We start from the raw sequence: 19,702 nt of genomic DNA on the forward strand, positions 1-19,702 counted from the left end.
GAATGGAGCAGCAACTGAGGCGGCTGTTGGCGTAGGGAGTCCCTCAGGGCTCTGTAATGGGACCGCTCTTAATGAACTCATGTTTCATGTCTGTCATATCAATTCAGCTGAGGAAAAAAGTGTACATCTGCAACTGTCTAATTTTTTAATACTGCACCGTTTAGCTCACAAGGAGTTGACGTGTAACTTTAAACTGTTTATTAAAAAATCTCCCCAATTCAATAAACAAAAAATGAATGAGAGAAGTGTGAAGAGAGACATGCCCACACAACATTGATAGCCCACAAATGGAAATGATTTATGGCAGGGGCCGACTGTCAAGAAAGTAGAACATTTTCATGGCACTGGCATGCAATATTAACAATGTCTAAGGGGAAGCAGGAGTCATTCTTTCACTATCTGAAGAGTGGAGAAATACCTCCAGTTCAGTGGGAGTTTGTCGGGAGGCAGTGGGCTGAATCCGCCCCTCAATAGAGATCTTCCTGGCTCTGGCTCTGAATGAGAAAGGAGTCCAGTGGAGCGTGTCCAGTGGCCCTGCCAGTCTGCACACTGAGGCCTGCATACTCCCACTCCAGATGGGTCTGCAGGGAGCTCACACTAACTGACCCGCCAATTTAGCCGCCACCCCCTCCCTTGCGGCCATACAATACTGTCGCTACTCTCTCGGCAGCTGCTATGCAGAACAACATTACCACACCACTCAGAAATGACACTCTAGTCGTGCCTAAATACCTGCCTCCCAGTCAAGAATGGCACAGATGTTCATCAGAGATGGCTTTTGCACATGAACGGAACGGACTCTGAGCATGTCAAATCAAAATAAGAAACCCTGAAGTGTTATAAGGTCAAAGGTCCACAATAAAAGCAAAGCTAAGTGTAACACAGCGTGCAGTAAATTATATATATAACAGCAACATATGGAGATGGCAGTGAAGACATTCTTCTACTGTTGGACAAAACATATTACAGTGTATGTATTATTATATTATTCACATATTTTGGACAAATAAGCATGCCATTATCTTAGTATTGATTATTTGTATTATCTCTGGCAGGCAGGTGGAGATATCGCGTTCGCCTGTCTGTCAGTCCATCTGTCTGTCCACAGCTAATATCGCAAACTACTTGGCGGATCAGCGTCATATTTCTTGTGCATGCTGCCAGCAGGCCGTTGACCTCAAATATTTTTCAAAACTGTCAATGACAACCATGTAATTTAGCAAATTAAAAGTTGCAGAGCAGTCATCACTTCAGGCTATGGGATATGCATCCCACAAGGCTATGGACTAGTGTTGTGTCGGTCGCCAACTTTTTTGTTTTGCACATACTAGTCTATTTGGGTGAACAAAATTAACTCTAGATTTGTTCAGTCAGTTCAGTTGAAAATGCTTTAAATGTTAATTGGCGGAAGAGAGGCAGTTCCACCATTCCTCTTTCCTCATTGGACTAAACACTATGAGAAGGGCGGGCTCTTCCCCATCAGACTGACAGGCAGCTTTCCTTGTGGGACTCGCGGTGCACTCAACTCCCTCGGGTCGGTGGCGACAAGCACGCAGAGTTTGAAGTCTGTCGGTCGAACTGTTCTCGAGATACGTGAATAACAGATTTACAGACAGAGATTCTGTGCATTTATTGCAAGATAATAATTGAACAATCTAATTGTCTCCACCAGGCCGACGGTGTGGCCGTATCTGTCACATTTTTCATATTCCAATCCGATTGACTATGATTGGCTTCCAAAGTTTGTGGGAGTGGCACGTTTTGCACAAAATGCCACACATCATGAATGCATCGCTGATTGCTGGGAAACATTCCATGCACATTCCCACTAAGCCAAGAAGAACCTCCATCCCAATTTTTTCTAATGTCCTCATAGTAGCCTATAACTCTTGAACTGTAGGTCGTGCAATCATCATCTTTTATTCCTGGATTCCTTGGATCATGACGCAACTTATATTTTCTGCCATAGTGCGTTTTCTTCAAAACACACTTTTCGCTACTACTCCTACAGATTTTGTCTAAACCTCACACAAATCGGTACACATTATCTCTGGGCTGGGATCCAGATGTATTAGTCAGATTTTTCAGATCCCATTCCATTTGGGTATGACCAAAGTTTGTGGGCCCGGGGTAGGCAACCCGGACTGGTGGAGACCTTTATAGTTTCATAATTTAACTATTGTATCAGATTGCTGACCCCGTTGTCAGATCAATGGGGGTTCCTCTCTGTGTAGTTTGAGCCATTCATCAATCAATTAAATATGTTTACATTATTGAACTACAGGGCATATTCCCTCTATATGCAACGCGAGTGCCTGCAGGAGTTTAGATCCCATACCGTGAGTGGACGTTTGGGTGAACGTGTTGCCCTGACTGATCCAGTCAGGGAACTAACTGCCTGTGTTGTTTCCAACACAGGCGGAAATCCAAAAAAGCACTGAGCAAACTGGTGAACGAATCATTTGGACGAAACATTTGTACTGTACTGAATGATTCAGCACTTTGAAAAGAACGATAATTCCCACCACTACTATCAACCAGAACTAGCCAATCGGGCGCAATCTGTCCATCAGGCTTATGGGATCTACACTACTAGCCAATTACAACAGTCCTTGCTCATGGGATGGGCTGGTACTGGTCAATCACAGGAAGCCTACTTTACACTGCCCACTGCCGTACATTGACAAAGTATTTAGTTACTGACAGTCCATAAGTACAGGGCACATGCATGCACTGTTCACACTGGCATGGCAATGTGAAACAGTTTCATCCCCGAGCCTTGCCGTACATGAACAACAGTTGAGCTTTATGCGGATATGCCCATGTGGATGTAAGCCCCGTTCATGCTTCTTGCGTTCTGTGCAGTCTTGATGGCGCAAACGGCACTCATGCGAATGTCATGCTGTTTCATAGTAATTGAAGTCGGAGTGCTCAGATTGATTGAATACTTTGTTAACAGTTTGCAAAGAGCAGAGTGCAATTATACAATGATGCTAAAAGGATAACTACAAAAATCCATGAAGGCTTGTTTCCATTGTGGTCCTATGTATTCAATTCATCAAGGCATTTAAAGACATACAATAACATACAACACATCATCAAGACTAGAAGCAATAAAAGTATATGTACAGAAAACATTGGGGGAGGGTCATTTCTGGTGTCAAACTTAGAAGACTAGTCTAGGACCAGTTGCAAAATGCAAACAGGTGCTCTTTTATGGTGGTTTTGAAGGAGGGTAAGGAGTCACACTTTTTGATGAGCAACTCCTGATCACCATAGCAATGAACTTGCAAGTTTTTTCTGTAAAATTGTCTTTGCTCTATTTTTGTAGTCTACTAATTGGTAAATTGTGCTTTTAGCGCCTTTCTCCAAATTCTTTACAATGTGCATTATATTCACATTCACAATATATTCACACACATTCTCACACACTGACACCGGAGGAAACAATGCAAGGCACCAAATGTACCTCACAGTTAAGGGTTCAGTGTCTTGCTCATTAATTGCATGACAGAATCTACATGATAACAGTTGGAGAAACGACAAACGAAAATGCTGGTTAGTTGTGTTGGAATACATGTGGTATTTGTAGGAAAATTTAGTTCTGAACTTTGCATGTTTCCATGTTTTCATATAGAACTGACACATTTCTGCTTGTGTTTGTGTTTACCAGATCTTCACAGCTCTGCCTCCTCTTACTCTGGGCATATTTGAGCGCTCCTGCAGGAAAGAGAACATGCTGAAATACCCAGAACTCTACAAAACGTCCCAGAATGCAATGGGTTTCAATACTAAGGTAACGTCAGACTTGTGATATGTCATTACTCTACACACACACACACACACACACACACACACACACACACTTATATACACACACACACACACACACACACACACACACACACACACATTCACATACATACATACATACATACATACATACATACATACATACATACATACATACATACATACATACATACATACATACATATATACACACAGTATATATATATAACTGGAATGAAGTTATGAATGATAAATGGACTGCATTTATATATATCGCTTTTCTAGTCTACCGACCACTAACCTTAACCACTTTACAATATTTGCCTCACATTCATCAATCACACACATTCACACAGTCGACAACAGCGGCAGTCATGCAAATTGTCAACCAGCCTGTTGGGAGCAGTTAGTGGATCAGTGTCTTGCTCACATTTCTAGCTTGTATATCAAATACACTGCATAGTAACATATTGCATGACATGTAGGATTTGTCCCTAAAGTGAGGTGAACTTTTTTTTTATGAAATTGGAGCTACAGTGAAACTGAAAGGGGCTGAAGATTTAACTATATTCCTTGAAGTTGAAGATGCTTGAAGTTGACTTGCACCAACTCTTGGACATGACATACATCTGTCGTCAGTCGCTAACCCAGACATATCCGTCATTATAATCTGCCAGCTGCAGTCAGGCCTTCTCCTGTGTGTGTGTGTGTGTGTGTGTGTGTGTGTGTGTGTGTGTGTGTGTGTGTGTGTGTGTGTGTGTGTGTGTGTGTGTGTGTGTGTGTGTGTGTGTGTGTGTGTGTGTGTGTGTGTGTGTGTGTGTGTGTGTGTGTGTGTGTGTGTGTGTGTGTGTGTGTGTGTGTGTGTGTGTGTGTGTGTGTGTGTGTTCCCCTGCTGCTAATAAAGATGTCTCCCCCTTTCTCCATGCCGAGCAACAGACTGCTGGACCCTCCTCACAGGCGTGGTGACCTGGTTAGCCCCACACAGGATTAAAGACGGAATGACCGTGGAGGTCAGGGGCAACTGGGGCAGTGGTGGTGGGGTCCAGCGAGGATAGTGTGGGGAGTCTGGGGTAAAAGTGTTGGGGCAGGGAGCAAAGAGAGGGGGGGGAGTGTGCTGTCATGGTGTGACGGCATTCGTTGCGGAAAATCAAGCAATTTGTTAAAGCGAGTGCTTGTTTGTTCTGGAAGCAAGGCTGTCGTGTCTAGTTTAGCCTGGCTGGGCCTGGCCTCCGAAAGCAGTAAATATGACAGTATAACTGTAGTGTATCTCCAGAGAGCTTTATGGAGCCAAGGCCTGGTAAATCAACTCCTGTCAAAGTGACACTTAGGCCATGCCGTGTCCACTTTACCGGTTGTTACTTTGATTTGGCTGAGAAAGGGCTTGTATAAACTCGCCAGTGATTGTGGGAACGGCTTTGTTCAAGTCAGGCGTTGGTCGAGAAAAACTAAGCACACTGTAAAATACTGTTTGCAATTAGTACAGAGGTACAATTTACAATGTTAACTCATTCAGTGCCAAACTTATTTCTGGCTTTATCACCCCTGTGCCAAGGCCGAAAATACATTGTAAAAAATAAAGTGATCATTATTTCACATTATTGGTAGATTTTATACTTGTGTGCAAAACCAATGTCCATGCAGGACATTGGTTTTGTCGCTAGGAAGGGTTTTGATCTCGCCACTTGATAACGCACGAAAGATAGCACTGCGCATTGTGCAGGGCGCAAACTTGTTCTTAACTCATTCAGTGCCAGACTTATTTCTGGCTGTGTTTGCCCAGTGCCAGAGATTTTTCTATTTTTCTTACCTTTTCAAGTAGTCAAAGAATATTTATCTCCAGTATGATCGATCCCCTGATGGTTGCTAATCACTGAGGGTTGCACTGTGTGGTTTCACAAATGTCAATGAGGTCATCGCGACCTCGTTGACATTATTTGTCTGCCTTTGAAAATAACATGTCTGGGACAAAAATACATGGTAAAAAAAAAAGTACACAGGAGCCGAGATACAGCATTTTTAAGTAATAAGTTAAAGGTAATATCACTCTGATTGGATTGATTAATGTAATGCCCATGACACACCCAGGACTAATTCAGGGCCGTTTAGCGCATTGCACTTGGCACAACGGGCACTTAAGTATTCTCAAAATAGCAAAACAGCGCTGGGACACACCCCCTCAGTGCAAGTTAAGATCCTTAATTAGTTGCGTCCTCAAAATAGGGCCCTTATTCTTTTCACATTGTCAATTGAGTCTAAATCAGTCTGCACCCGGGGTCAGCTTTGGTGATGTTGAGGTTTATTTTTAATATTTCAAACAAAACGAAAAATAAAAAATAAAGCTGAATGAAATAATTATTAATTATTTAATTCCAACCGCATCATGCTGTACTTGTGGGTGGGCAAAAGAACAACATGCCTATGTTTCCAGAAATGTAGTCCCTCATCCTGTCACTGGAGCAGCAGTTCAAACTAAGTGTTGACAGCATCACATATCTCATCTTCTTCTCCAAGTCCAAGCACAGGGAGTGAAATATTTGTGTTCACAAACACCGACAGAGTAATCCAACGTTGTAGGAAATGCATAGGGATCTTGTTTTGGGGTGGATTTCCCTGTTAAGAGACTTTATTAAGTTGAACATGTCAAGGAAGGGTCACAAATGTATGTGTTTGATGGTTACGAGCAATGAACCTGGTTTTTTGTTTGCTCCTCGTTTTCCAAGGCCCATAAATGATGACTCAGCCAGGTCGCCAGGTTGTTTTTGCTGGCTCGTCCGCCCTTTTTCCGTGATATTTTCCTTGCAGCTGGCCCGAGGCGAGAAAATCCAGCAGGAATTTGGCCCCTCGAAGCCTGTCTTTCTGCACGCCTGGCTCTTTTGTAGACAACAGATACTGTCTTTGTGAATTAAGGCTGTTTGGGTTGAGGTGAGAGAAGGGAGGGGCAAAGGGTGTTAAATATTTAAGGCGCGGCCTCAACATTGTGACCCCCCCCACCCCCCCTTAACTTTTAATCACATAATATTCCTAACACTGAAGTCACTGTAGCACATAAACCCCACTTCCTTCATGTGGCCCTCACAATTATATTACCTCCCCTCTGAACCAGTGTTTCCCAAACACTGGGTTGAGACCCATGTTTGGGTCGTGGGACCCATTTTTATGGGTCACGAGTAAATACTCCTTTTTGTTTTACTTTTTTTTTTTTATATTTCAAAAAGATTTTCAAACATTTTCAAACATTTTAAGAAGTTAAAAAGAAATGTCAAATATTATTTCAACATAAAAAACAAAATTTATTTTTATTTTCAGTAGTTTGGGTCCCGGGTATACCTCAAATTTCTCTTTTGGGTCTTGAGCTAAAAAGTTCAGTACCGCTGCTCTAAACAAATCACCAGGATCTATCACCTCTTCTTCTTCGCTTTCACCTTCTCTCTCTCTCTCTCTCACACACACACACACACACACACACACACACACACACACACACACACACACACACACACACACACACACACACACACACACACACACACACACACACACACACACACACTGAAGAGGAAAGAGTTAGGGGTAAGGGTGGTGAAGGGAGGCTTAGAAATATTTGGCCCGATATAAAGTACAGGCTTTCATGCCTTTTTTTTTTCTTTTTAGGCAATTAGGAGTCACACAAAGGGCCGAATCTTTACAGGACAGACCAGCATTCATTCTGGTGGGATTCTTAGCAACCTGCTGGGAGACAAGGGAGGCAAGGGAGAGGGAATGAAGAGGGTGCAAGGGGTGGCCGGAGGGGTGAGTGGGAGGACCTCACTGTGACAAATGATTATGAACATTTATTGATTTCATTAGCATTCATTATTGTGCTCCGACTCTGGAGAGAAGGACGGTGGTTTTGTGTGTTCTGTCAAGGCTGGGGGGGAACGGATGAGAATGGAGGGGGGGGGGGGGGCAGGCCCTATGAGGAGAACCGGGCCTGACAGTGGGGGGCTAATTGGTTTAAATGTGTAATCGTAACATTAGAGATAATGTATCACACATTTTGACCACGGAGATGGCGGGTGGGGGTGGAGCTTCCTGGTGTATGAGGCCTGTGTGCTTGGGGGTGGGAGTTGGGGGAGCTCCTATGGGGCTCAGGGTTTTGTTTTGTTAAGTCTAATACACAAGGTGAGAAGGTCAGGCCACATAGACTCTCACAAACCGCCTAGAACAAATCTTGTTTCCTCTTCTGTCCTCTCCTCTCCTGGCCAAGTTGTCTGGCACAACTCTTGGGGCTATAAACAGTTATTCTAAAATGTCTCAAACCTGTGAAAATCCCATTAACTTAAAGAGCTTTCACTGTATATAATTTATCTTGGACACGTAATGTTTGTATGTACAGATGGATTTCATGAACCTGTTGAAAATAGAGTTTTAAGAGTGTTTTAACTTGTAATCTGCCAAAAAAAGGATTGTTTAAAATATTTTAAAGACATGCAAAGATTTTCTTTTCCGCCAGCCATTATTTGTACATTTTTTCTTTCATTTTTGTCTTTATTTTTTTCTTTCATTTTTTGGTATTTTTTTTTGGTTTGATTAGTTTTGAACATTTAGAAATAACACCAACATCTGGGTCAGACAGGGGGGTAAATGGGGCACAAATGCAGAGGGTTCGTTTTTGGCAGACTAGATTTCACGGCTGTTTCATGCTACATCGCCCATTAGTGTTTTGTTTGGCTGTGGCCTCGCATAATGTAAATCTGAAACAAGGTGGTTTTGAAAAGAGAGAGTATTGATTTAACGACTCATCCAAAGTCCACATGCCTGCGCGCAGACACGGGCACACACACAAGCAGCATTTTCCAGCTCCTTATTAATTACCATAAAAACAGCTTAATCTCTGTCAGCCTGTCGGCCTGCCTGCGTACGTTTTAGGATTGATGTCTACCTGTTTAATTCTCCTCTTATTTATTTCTCCGTGCACTGCATTAAATTCTCCCTTTGAAAGGATTGAAATCGAATGAAATCTAATGAGGGGAAACTCCCACGCTGGCACGACATGTTAATGTTGCATAATGTCTTTTCTGTCTAGCGGACAACCTATAATAAGTCTCATTGGGTTTCAGTATCACTTTCACTCTCATCTGGGCTTTCTTATATATTTTGTGTACATGTTAGCCGCAATTAGGATTTAATTTTCTAAAATAATTGTCGTACACGCACGCGCGCGCACACACACACACACACACACACACACACACACACACACACACACACACACACACACACACACACACACACACACACACACACACACACACACACACACACACACTCACACTCACACACACACTCTCATACACCCCCAAACATTGCACACACTCAGCACCCTCTCACTCTCGTAACACACACACAGATGATACAAAGTGTTTGTCAGCGGGGTGGCCATTCAGTACTGAGGCCCCTACAAAACCTCCACTTAGCCTAGCGCTGGGCCAGGACAAAGAGCCCAGGTCAAAGGTCTCTAGGCTGGCTAGGGCGACCTACATCCTTTTCTCATCCTTTCTTCTCTCTCTCTCTCTCTCTCTCTGTCTCACTCATACTGTCTCTCCACCCCCCACCCCCACATTGTTGGAACCCCCTACTCCATTTATATTACCCACGACCCCCCCAATCCCTCCCTCCCCCATTTTCCTTCTCCTTCCCTCCATCTTACCGACCTCTTCTCCCCTGGCAGGTCTTCTGGGCCCATTGTCTGAACGGTCTCTTCCACTCGGTCATTCTCTTCTGGATCCCCCTCAAAGCCTTCCAGCACGGTAAGTAGCTCCCTAACGCCGAGAAGGCTCAATTGCACTCTGTAGCGTAGGCCCGCGGCGGAGAGGAGGACAGTTAAACACACATACTTTGTCTTAATTAGTTCTTTCTTCAACCGTTCCAGTCATGAATTACAAACATGTGTGCGCCTTCAGCAAGAGAGAGAGATGGGACTCTAACAAGCATGTTCATAATGCACACTCTGGTTTCTATGCATGCGTGCAATGACACACTGAAATTGCATTTGCACGCAATCATTTGCGGTTATCTGCATAAAGTATGTGTGTGCATAGTTTGCGTGCGTGCGCACATACACATAGACGCATGCTTTTCAGGTCTACATTCAGCCCAGACTCCACTATATAGCCAAGAAGGGAGCTCCGCTCATTTCAACTCTCTCTGTGTGTGTGTGTGTGTGTGTGTGTGTGTGTGTGTGTGTGCATGCGTGCGCGCACATGTTCATGCTCTAAGAGAATAGGGATCTTTGAGTCGGTGAGCCTTGGCTGGCGAGAGTAGGGGACCACACAGGCTTAGGCCTGCTCTCTAAACAAAGGCGCCAAGCCCCTTCAGTCTGACTGACAGGCTGTCAGCAAAGCTTCAGCGCACACATAGACATGTGACCAGCCGGAAGTAAAGGAAGAGGGAGCCCCTCTTTATTTCTGCCTTTCTTCACTGACGGTCGCATGCTGCCGATATTTTAGCCTCAACCCACAGCCCCAACCCACGTGGAGGTTTGGAGAACCGAACTTATTTCATATGCGCTTAATTTACATCAATTCAGCCATGTAAAAACAGTAACTACTGTTTTTTGCAATGGCTGTACTGTATTGTAAATGTGTATTAACCTGTGTATAAGTGTAGGTTAATATAATTACTGTAGTTAGTTCTGCATGAGTAAAGACTTGCCTACGAATCAAAATGTTATCATATTTCACCAAGCAATTAGACAGCCTCATTGCGCACTTAAAATATTTCCCCCCCTTAGAATTTGCCTGTTTTAGAGTTGCCAAATTTGGATTTTCTTTTTCATGAACTTCAGGCTTTTCTGTAAAGCTGAATAAATAGCCATTTTGTCAGCAAAACAATATCTTGTTCCCGTTAATTTTGTTGGTTTAACACAACTCAGCCAACGTGTCCAATTTGCAGCTATGATTAATGTGATATGATTTCGTTTTTCAGTGCGATAGCTTGTAATAACAGCCCAAAATGTTTCCTAATTCTTACATCAGACAGAATTGCAGGCCCTACCCATCTCAATGAGTCGTAATAGAAATAATTGACTGTGGGTTTCCCTCTTTGTGTCATTATACTCATGTGTCCAATGTTACATCTCACAGAGTCTTTAATGGAGCATTTTACATCAAACCACAACCCTCACAGTACCTGTAGTAGAGCCTGTTTGCTTAATAGCTGTTTGTTCTAGCCGTAATAGTCTGTTTTTACACTCTCAGAATTCAATTGACACATTTTGCTCTGTAATTAAGTAGTTAATTGTAAGTCATCGTTAATAATTGTAGAACATTGGCTTATCAGCAATATTGAAAACACTGTTTGTTGATTTAGTGCCCATTTATACTGTACGTTAAATACATGTAATGATACTTTTTTCTGCACGTTTTCTGAAAGCTTACAGATAGAAAATTATGTATCCACAAGGTGCAATAGTGCAAAGTATGAGAGCAATTCCATTTGCATTATGAAAACATTCAATTACCTGTGGTAATTTAATCTATGTTCAGAATGGAAATATAAAGGGGTCTTTAGTGGGCCTGCCATTGTTGAACATTGTCAGGCTGTGTATATTGTAGAATGTGGGTTTATTGCCAATGCTGATGCATTTCATTTTATTTGGAACACCCATTGATAACTGTTAACACGGAGATAGTTGGGTGAGAAAAGGCCAATAAATCATTTTGTTCTCCGTTACATGAAGGTTAATAATGCTGTTTATTAATGTTAATCACATTATCCAACAATTATTATCATTTTAGGTGTAATTGTGCAATCCTGAGGTAACTCGATAGTTATCGGTACCCTAATAGAGTTCAGCCTAAGACTCCAGCCACTCTAACTCATATGTCTGAAATGACTCTGCTGTTCATTCCCTTCGCAGATACGGTCTTTGGCAATGGAAAGACCCCAGACTATCTCCTCCTGGGTAACATGGTTTATACAGTAAGTGTTTTTGGTCTGACAAGCATTGTTTTGTTATGCTGAAAGGAAAGCAGTGAGGTGTGTTTTCTGTTAAGGAACTATTATTATTTGTCTCTTGCTTTGTAGTGTATGTCTTTGTGCATTTTGTTATAATCTGCACTTACTGTGGTTTTGATTCAAGATATCTAGATATCAAGGTTTCATTTTTTGTTTGCTAAATGTCATTTTGTGAGATTATCTTTACGGTCTGAAACCAAAATATGTTCAGGGGTCAACTGAATGCAGCATATCCAAACATACAGGTCTCTTTGAGTAGATTTCTCATGTTGAACTTCCTGTGACTTTTAGGTGAACTTAGATAGGGAGTGGGACAGTGTGTGTTAATGTCTATGATTTAATGTCTCCGCAGTTTGTGGTTATCACGGTTTGCCTGAAAGCTGGCCTGGAGACCTCATCTTGGACCATGGTAAGGTTGATGGCTCTCTCTCTTCCTACTAAGATTCTCTTATCTCCGTCCAGCACCTTTCTCTTTATAGGCCCATTGACACTTGTAACATACCTTCTCCATCTTCCTCTCATCTCTTAATCTCTTCAGCCAGACATGCGTTGCTCTTCATTTGGCCTGTAACCATTATACCATGTATGCAGTATTTGGAACATATCTCAATACCTTTTCTCTTTTCCATTTCTTTTTAAATAAAGAGCATAGTGTCCACTAAAACATAATTTACAAAAATTACTCTTTATGGACTAAGATTGAATCCCAACACAGTGGTCTGTCCTGTGTCTCCACAGTGATCCCGTTGAGGTTTCTTACTGTCTGTCCCAATAAAGAACAAAATACTAGGTGGAATAGACTGACTACTTCCTATTCTATTATTTAAACCAAAAAAGACCACATGTGTATGATAAGTTCAGATGTTTACCATCTGTGAATATATTTGAGAATGGCTTTACAGTTTATGATAAAATTGGTCATTCTCATTATTGTGTGATAACAATTATTATTACAACACAGTCGAATTGGAGTGCCACTAATGCATTAAACGTCTCTGTTGTATAATCATGATAGCTCACTGCTACATGCAAAGGTTTGGTTAGCAACCATAACAAGTTTGACTCAAATTGTTGGTGAATATTGTTGCTAATCACTGGCAACTGTGTTAATACGGCTATAATACAATTGAGGCCATGATATATCATTAGTATACTATAACTACTGGTGTTTAAGGCGCTCTAATCGTCTTGCCAACTATTCCCGGAGCCGTGGTATAATCATGGTATACCACAGAGCCTCATGTATTATAGCTTAACGCCATGTAGCTTTAGTAGAACATGGAGTTGTGTAGATACCTGGCCATGACAGAACATAGAAAATACTGTATTGGCAATAATCTTTATGAAGATTATTTATCTATAATACCTTTATTTATTCACATGTATTATGTATTCACTTCGTATATTTGCACTTATATCATGCCAAGGTAGCTATACAACCGAAGGTTCTACCAAAGTTCAACTTAGCTTTAAATAGTAATTCAACATCTCTGTGATAAAATGTTGCATTAGATTGTTATATTACAGAATAGAATGAGGAAACACTGTGTGCTTGTTCAGATACATTTTCACAAGCTGTGTGAATCTAATGACTTCTGTTCCACTGAGTGAGGAAGCTCATGTTGATTCAGTGCTTCTGTCTGCTTGCTCGCTGACCAGTTCAGTCACATTGCCATCTGGGGAAGCATCGGCCTGTGGGTGGTGTTCTTTGGCATTTACTCCTCACTGTGGCCCTGGATCTCACTGGCCCCGGACATGTCAGGACAGGTAAGCAGTCCACACACACACATACACACTGAAACACACTCTCATCATTACCTATGAGCAGACATACATACACACGCTCACTCATATGCGTGCAAACATATGCTCAGACACACATGCCGAGATACACACAAATCCATTACACTGATGCACAGACTCATGGTCATTGGTCACCTATGGACAGATATTTGGGGCGGCCATAGCCGAATGGTTAGTGAGCCCGCCTAGGACTCCGGAGGTCCCAGTTACGATTCCAGCTCTCAGCAATGTGTCGAAGTGTCCCTGAGGAAGACACCTAACCCCTAACTGCTCCCCCCTTCACGCTCCTCTGTGGGCAGCACTCAGCTGGGTGAAGCTGAAAACTGAAGTTCCCCCGTGGGATGTGATCGGTATCCAAAAAAATTATAATAATACACACCTGCGCATATACTCACACATACAGTATGTACGTGTGCAAAGACGTGCATGCATACTCATTCACAGTATAGACACAGATGTGCACAGGAACTGCACCCTCCAGCAGTGAGAATACCACTGATATGATTCCGATCCCTCATACACCTCATAATTCACTCTCCACCGCAGAGTGACACTGGTGGGAAATTTCACAGCGTAACTTGACACTCGGCTCTGGGTAAATGGGAGAGGGCCATAGGGCTTCAAAGTGACGGACCTTCTGGCTTGTGTTGCGTAATGACTTAATTGGGCCAATTAGCCCCGTGTTTGTATTACGTCGCCTTCGCTCGGCGCTGAGTATCTGCAGGTGATGTTGAAGCATCATAGCAGTCCGGGGGAGAGCCTGGATGATTTTGTCCTGAAGCGCAGAGAAAAAAACGGCCAAAACTCCGGTCTGCACAGTGAGCGAGAACACTGGAGCTTGGATGGATCAAGACTTTATATGTCGCAGCAGTGGGATTTGTAGAAAGAAGTATTTAGAAGGTGTTTTCAGATGTCACATGAGCCTAGTTCTCCATTTTATACACTCACACACACAGGCATGCGTGAATACGGTAGTTCACCTTGATTGTAGCCTGTGTGCATGAAACAGGGTACTTTCATCCAGGCCCCCGTAGCACAGGAGCAAGGCAATAATGTTCTTGTGTCAGCATAATGGCCCCGATTCACCAAGCGATTTACGACCATATTTTGTACGTACCGGCATTTAAGACAAATCCTACACCTGCAGTCAGATTCATTAATGTTTTTTGGTCTGTGTTTTGTGCGCCAGGTGCGCACGTTCTCAGGTCAGCCCCGAGGCTGTCTTACCAGAGCTGAAATGTGCGTATGTCTTTAGAATGCTTTATTCTTCATGCCAAAATCAATTACAACAGTGGCAAACCTCAAATAAAATATATATGTGCCCAACATTTGTCAACACATATATATAAAAATATCAGCAGAATTATTAGGTTCCTCAGTGTGTTTGCCAGCGGGCCATCTGAGCCAAAGTGTCGCGTAATAATGAAAATAGGCTATCATGCCTTAATGAAACTGCGGAGGGACTGATCGACGCACCTCCAGTGTCCGTGCCGTGGTATTAATTTGTAATAGCCTACTGTAGGCTACTCTACTGTATATTGATCACATGAACGCCACACACAACAGCCTAATAAATGTTACCATCTGATGAGGAAACTATAATTGCATGAAAGCTGTGTCCAGAAGACCATTCCCCATTCCGACGTAGGACAGTGATATATTAATCAAAAATTAACTAATTTAATCAATAAGTAATCAATAAGCTCTGGTCCATAATCGGATAGCAGCGTTCCACTTGTATGCCCTAGCTGGATTTATTTTCACCATCTTTTTACCTCGGTAAACGTGAGCAATGTTCAGTAGAAAAGGCTTATAAAATATCCTTTCCATGTTATTAGTCTATAATTTGCTGGCGGGGTTAAACCTTGTAAACATTACACATTACGTTCAGCTGATGAATCCATCGTGCAATAGTGGGACTCGCTTCCAGACAGATCAGAATGATGTTCAAGTTCTCTGTCAGTGTCAAGGCACTGCGGCCGACATCTGTAAGAGAAGTTAAACTCCCAGCTCCGGTGTTGCCAGATTTTGTGAGAGAAATAAGCAACCAGGTCTATGAAAATAAGCCCAAAAGAAGCTAGCCATATGAGAACTGTAAACCTATATTATATATATACTGTATACATTGAAATGATATACTGTAGTGTATACATTGGAGATAGCCAATCTACAAGCCAATCTATAAGCTCAAAGCGCTTTGTGATGCGTTGTGAGCTTGTAGATCTGCTATTTTCAAAAGAAATCTTGCAATAAAATGTGGAATACTTGGAAGATTTTTTAAACATTCTAACAACACAAATCTGGTAAGGGGCTCCAGCTGGCACAACACATTTTCAGATGAGGCTTATAGGGATAAATTAGCCTACATATTAACTTGGGGGTCCATGACATAAAAATATTTGAGAACCACCGGTTAAAATAATTGAACAATTGTGAAGCAAGCCCAAATAATGAACTACACTTTAGAAACGAGCCCAAAAAACCGCACCCCACAGCTACCAATATTTACAAGCAACTTTACAGAAAAATAAACCCAAATTCGCTTATAATAAGCGGACATGGCAACACTGTTCAGTAAAGTGACAGATTTGATCAGAGACAAACTGCTGAGTCACGGTTCACGCCTTTTATGGTGCAAATTGGGGCGTGGAGCAATGCAAATGAACCTCCCGGGACATTCACGCCCAGCTGGCTGTCATTATAATATAGACCTGGTCATACGCACGTCTCTGTGATATACGAACCCCTTTGAGAATTGCACGTCAGTTTGTGAGTACCAAAAATACGACCTCCTTTACAAACTTTATTTACCCCATATTTACGACCAGCATAATGAATCGGGGCCAATGTCCTTTGGGCAGCTGGTAACCCTATGCCTCAGACCTGACATGGGGACACCCGTACATCATCGCACTGGGATGCATCCCCGCCCCACCCCTGACACCCGAGAAGACATCAAGAGACATCACCTCAGCCTTGGAGACCTGGCAGGCCTCTGTGGAGGAGGGTTAAACTCATCCTGATTACAACTCTATCTCTTTCCCTCCACTCCACATGTTTCACCCAGTCCTCTGCTGTGTGTGCTTCTGTTTTTAATATTAGTATTATTATTTTCTTGTTCTCTCCGTGCCTTCCTTCTCTCCTTTTTGCTCAATTGTTCTATCTCAGCCGTGTCCTCTCTTTTTTGTTGTTGCCTTTTTCACTCGCTTGTCTTCCCATGTGTCTGTCATTCCTGAACTACCTGAGGGGTCAATGGTGCAAAAGACACCAGAAGCTCTCCTCTTCTCCTCCAGTTTCTGGCCTGAATGACTCCCCAATGTCACCCCTTTTAACAGGACACATTAAGCAACCATCCATTTCAACGTGAAAGCATTCATCAGTGTCAGGGCGAGATTTTCTTTGGACGATTGACAAGACAGGTGCAGGATCCAATCCGTGGAACATCTTGGAACGGCCCGCCAAGCCTTTCATTGGTACTCCATTTTGGCTGGAGCCCAAACCACAGATCAAATCCATTTTCACCTCACTGGGGGGGGGGTCTTAAACAGACAGCAAAAGAAGATTTCAGATGATTTTGAACAGGAGATGTAATCCAACTCACTAAGCAGCTTAGTTGCACCTCGGGAGATGTCTCAGGTACACCCAGTCACATTTAGCTATCAACACAGCTGCCTCCAGCCATAGTCCTCCCCTCCTCTCTTTTCTCCAACACCTGCTGGGTTTTCCAGCCTGGACTGTTCTACACTGTCATTCCTAAACTGACTCACACTTGCTCTCACACGTGCTCTCATAAACATGCATTTGTGGCACCTCCTATGGGCAGAAGTGAAAGTGCATTTGAATGTGCGCTCAACAGAGGCCCCTCAGCATGTGATTCCAATTTGGAATCATTCATGATATATGCTGTTTTCTAAGAAACAGGCCTTGTGGAGATAACAATTCATGAAACTATCTGTGTGTAGTGTACTTTGACTATGACTCAAGATTTTATACTATTTTAATCAAACCTTTAGGTTTCATAAACCCACTTTTTCTATGACAGATTTTTTCTCCGTTAAGAAGACTAGGACATTTGATAGTTGCTTTGGAACTCAACGATAATGTAACCAGAAATGTCGCTGTGTTGGATTACCTCAAGCTAATTTTGAGAGTATGCAAGTTGATTTTCATACTGAAATTAATCGAGTCCAATGGCTTCCTTGAACATTTAAATAATATGCTTTGGAAAATGATTGGCAGTAATGTCAAGTATACAGTACTGTGAGTTCTCAATGTGATAAACCTGCCAGACCACTGGTATGGTCCTTTAACCATATTCATTCAATTCTGTTGAATTGTGTTGTTAATAAATCTTACACAATGTACAATAAACTGGAAAGCAATGTTCAAATGATGGAACTATATTAGCTATATTATTTATTTTGACCCACAGTCGGGAATTAAGATTATGCAGAATGAACATCTGAAAGCTAATGATAAAGCAGCAGATCATTAGAATTAGAACCGAATTAAGGACAATTAACAGTGTAGACTGCTAAAATGGTCCCCTACAAGAGAGCATTGTGGCATTTTGTAAATAGACTAGCCCTTGCTTTTACTAGGGACAATTTGTAGTACAGTTCATTATCCCAGGAGGAACCCTCAATGTTCCTCACTGTTAAATCTGTGAGTGGTCCAGTGATTGAAATGGAGACCACCACCACAACCACCATGGCTGTTGACTTTGTCCCCCCTTCTCTGTTTTTGGAATACTTAGGGTCTTTATTAAAGAGCCACATGTGTGTCGTGTGAGACATGTAGTTAAACACACCCAGATCCACTGGACCCCACAGGGATAATGATTTATATGACACCGCTGCACATGGAAACCAACCCATTGTCCATGGCGTGAAGCATTAATTCTGATTTTTTTACTTGTGCGCCGGTCTCACACACCAAAAACAGCAGATCTACAAACTCGGCTAATTCTGCATGTAACCAAGTATAATTCAGGCTTTAGGTGGGGGGAGTTATGTGCTGTGTATGTGTGCATGCATGCGTGTGCATTGATGTTTATTTGACATGATAGATCCATCCATACAAATGTGCGATATGAGCTCATTTGTGTAAAATGACACAAAGTCTGCTCTATAATTTATGTCTTTGGCCATTTTAATGTCTAGACAAATGGTAAATCACAGATGGACAGTTGTGGCTGTGTGACTTCTGTGGAGTTCGAAGTGTTTTTTTCCCTCTTTTCTTCCCTCTCCTCGGTTCTCCTAATGGATGTCCATGTGCCTTCTCTGAGGCAACATGCAGAGTGCATGGAGAGGAGGATGGACCCAGCTAAGAAAGCCAGTGTTTGTTTTCTATGTTGGAAGCTTGGGGGGGTTAAGGGATTGTGAATTCCTCATTTGCCTCTGCATCGCAATGACGACATTTGGGAATTTGTGGATTTGTAGGCCTCGTCCACGCAAGGCCTCTCACTTTTTGCTTTTCTCTTTGTCTCTCAGGGCATTAAGTGAGCAAGCCTCTCCTCATTCTCTGTCCCCGTCCTCTGGGACCAGATCCTCCACTCTGTACTGTGCTTGCTACCTATTCAGCCTCACCAGGCCTACGGTGCACAGAGTTTTCTATTCAGTACAGGGTTGGCTGATCAAAAGGGGGTATACGTTTTGGATTCTCGTTAATCTCTCCCTTACTTGCAGTCATTTGCTGTCTGTCATTCCTCAATTACTAATTCCATCGAGCGGTCTTCCTCTCTCTCCCTCTGTCCCAGACAGAATGCATGGTCTAGCCCGGCCAGCCGAGCTTAGCCAGTGGAAAAAGCAACATGGCCAGAGGCAGGCCAAAGTACTGCCCAGGACTGGATTTGACTGAGCCTAAACCCTCCTCCTTTCAGTGTACCTAATAAAAAAAAAGTGTTGCACAAAGAAGCTCTGTGCACTCAGGCAGTGAGTGTCTGAATATTAGCATCTCTGGGCTTTGGTGAAGCCAATAGAAGAAGAAAAAAAAAAGGCCGGTGGACTTCAAATCTGACAGCCTTTCATATATGATAGAACGCGCTCAGGTTTGTGTGTGTGTGTGTGTGTGAGAGAGAGTGACCGAGCATGCGTTAGCTTTTCTCAAT

The 19,702-nt window shown here is 42.6% G+C and overlaps 1 protein-coding gene across 3 annotated transcripts in view; it reads left to right on the plus strand.

The window, feature by feature from the left end:
• atp8a1 (ATPase phospholipid transporting 8A1) overlaps nt 1-19,702 on the plus strand; it is a 168,929-nt gene that overhangs the window by 139,072 nt on the left and 10,155 nt on the right. For all 3 annotated transcript variants that reach the window (XM_080415274.1, XM_080415273.1, XM_080415275.1), the window contains 5 exons: nt 3,674-3,796; nt 9,503-9,581; nt 11,693-11,754; nt 12,143-12,199; nt 13,450-13,557. In XM_080415274.1, coding sequence (XP_080271400.1) covers nt 3,674-3,796; nt 9,503-9,581; nt 11,693-11,754; nt 12,143-12,199; nt 13,450-13,557 — 429 coding nt within the window. The remainder of the gene's footprint in view (nt 1-3,673; nt 3,797-9,502; nt 9,582-11,692; nt 11,755-12,142; nt 12,200-13,449; nt 13,558-19,702) is intronic.

This window comes from Gymnoscopelus braueri, assembly GCF_963280865.1.
Source record: "Gymnoscopelus braueri genome assembly, chromosome: 20".
Lineage (NCBI taxonomy): Eukaryota > Metazoa > Chordata > Actinopteri > Myctophiformes > Myctophidae > Gymnoscopelus > Gymnoscopelus braueri.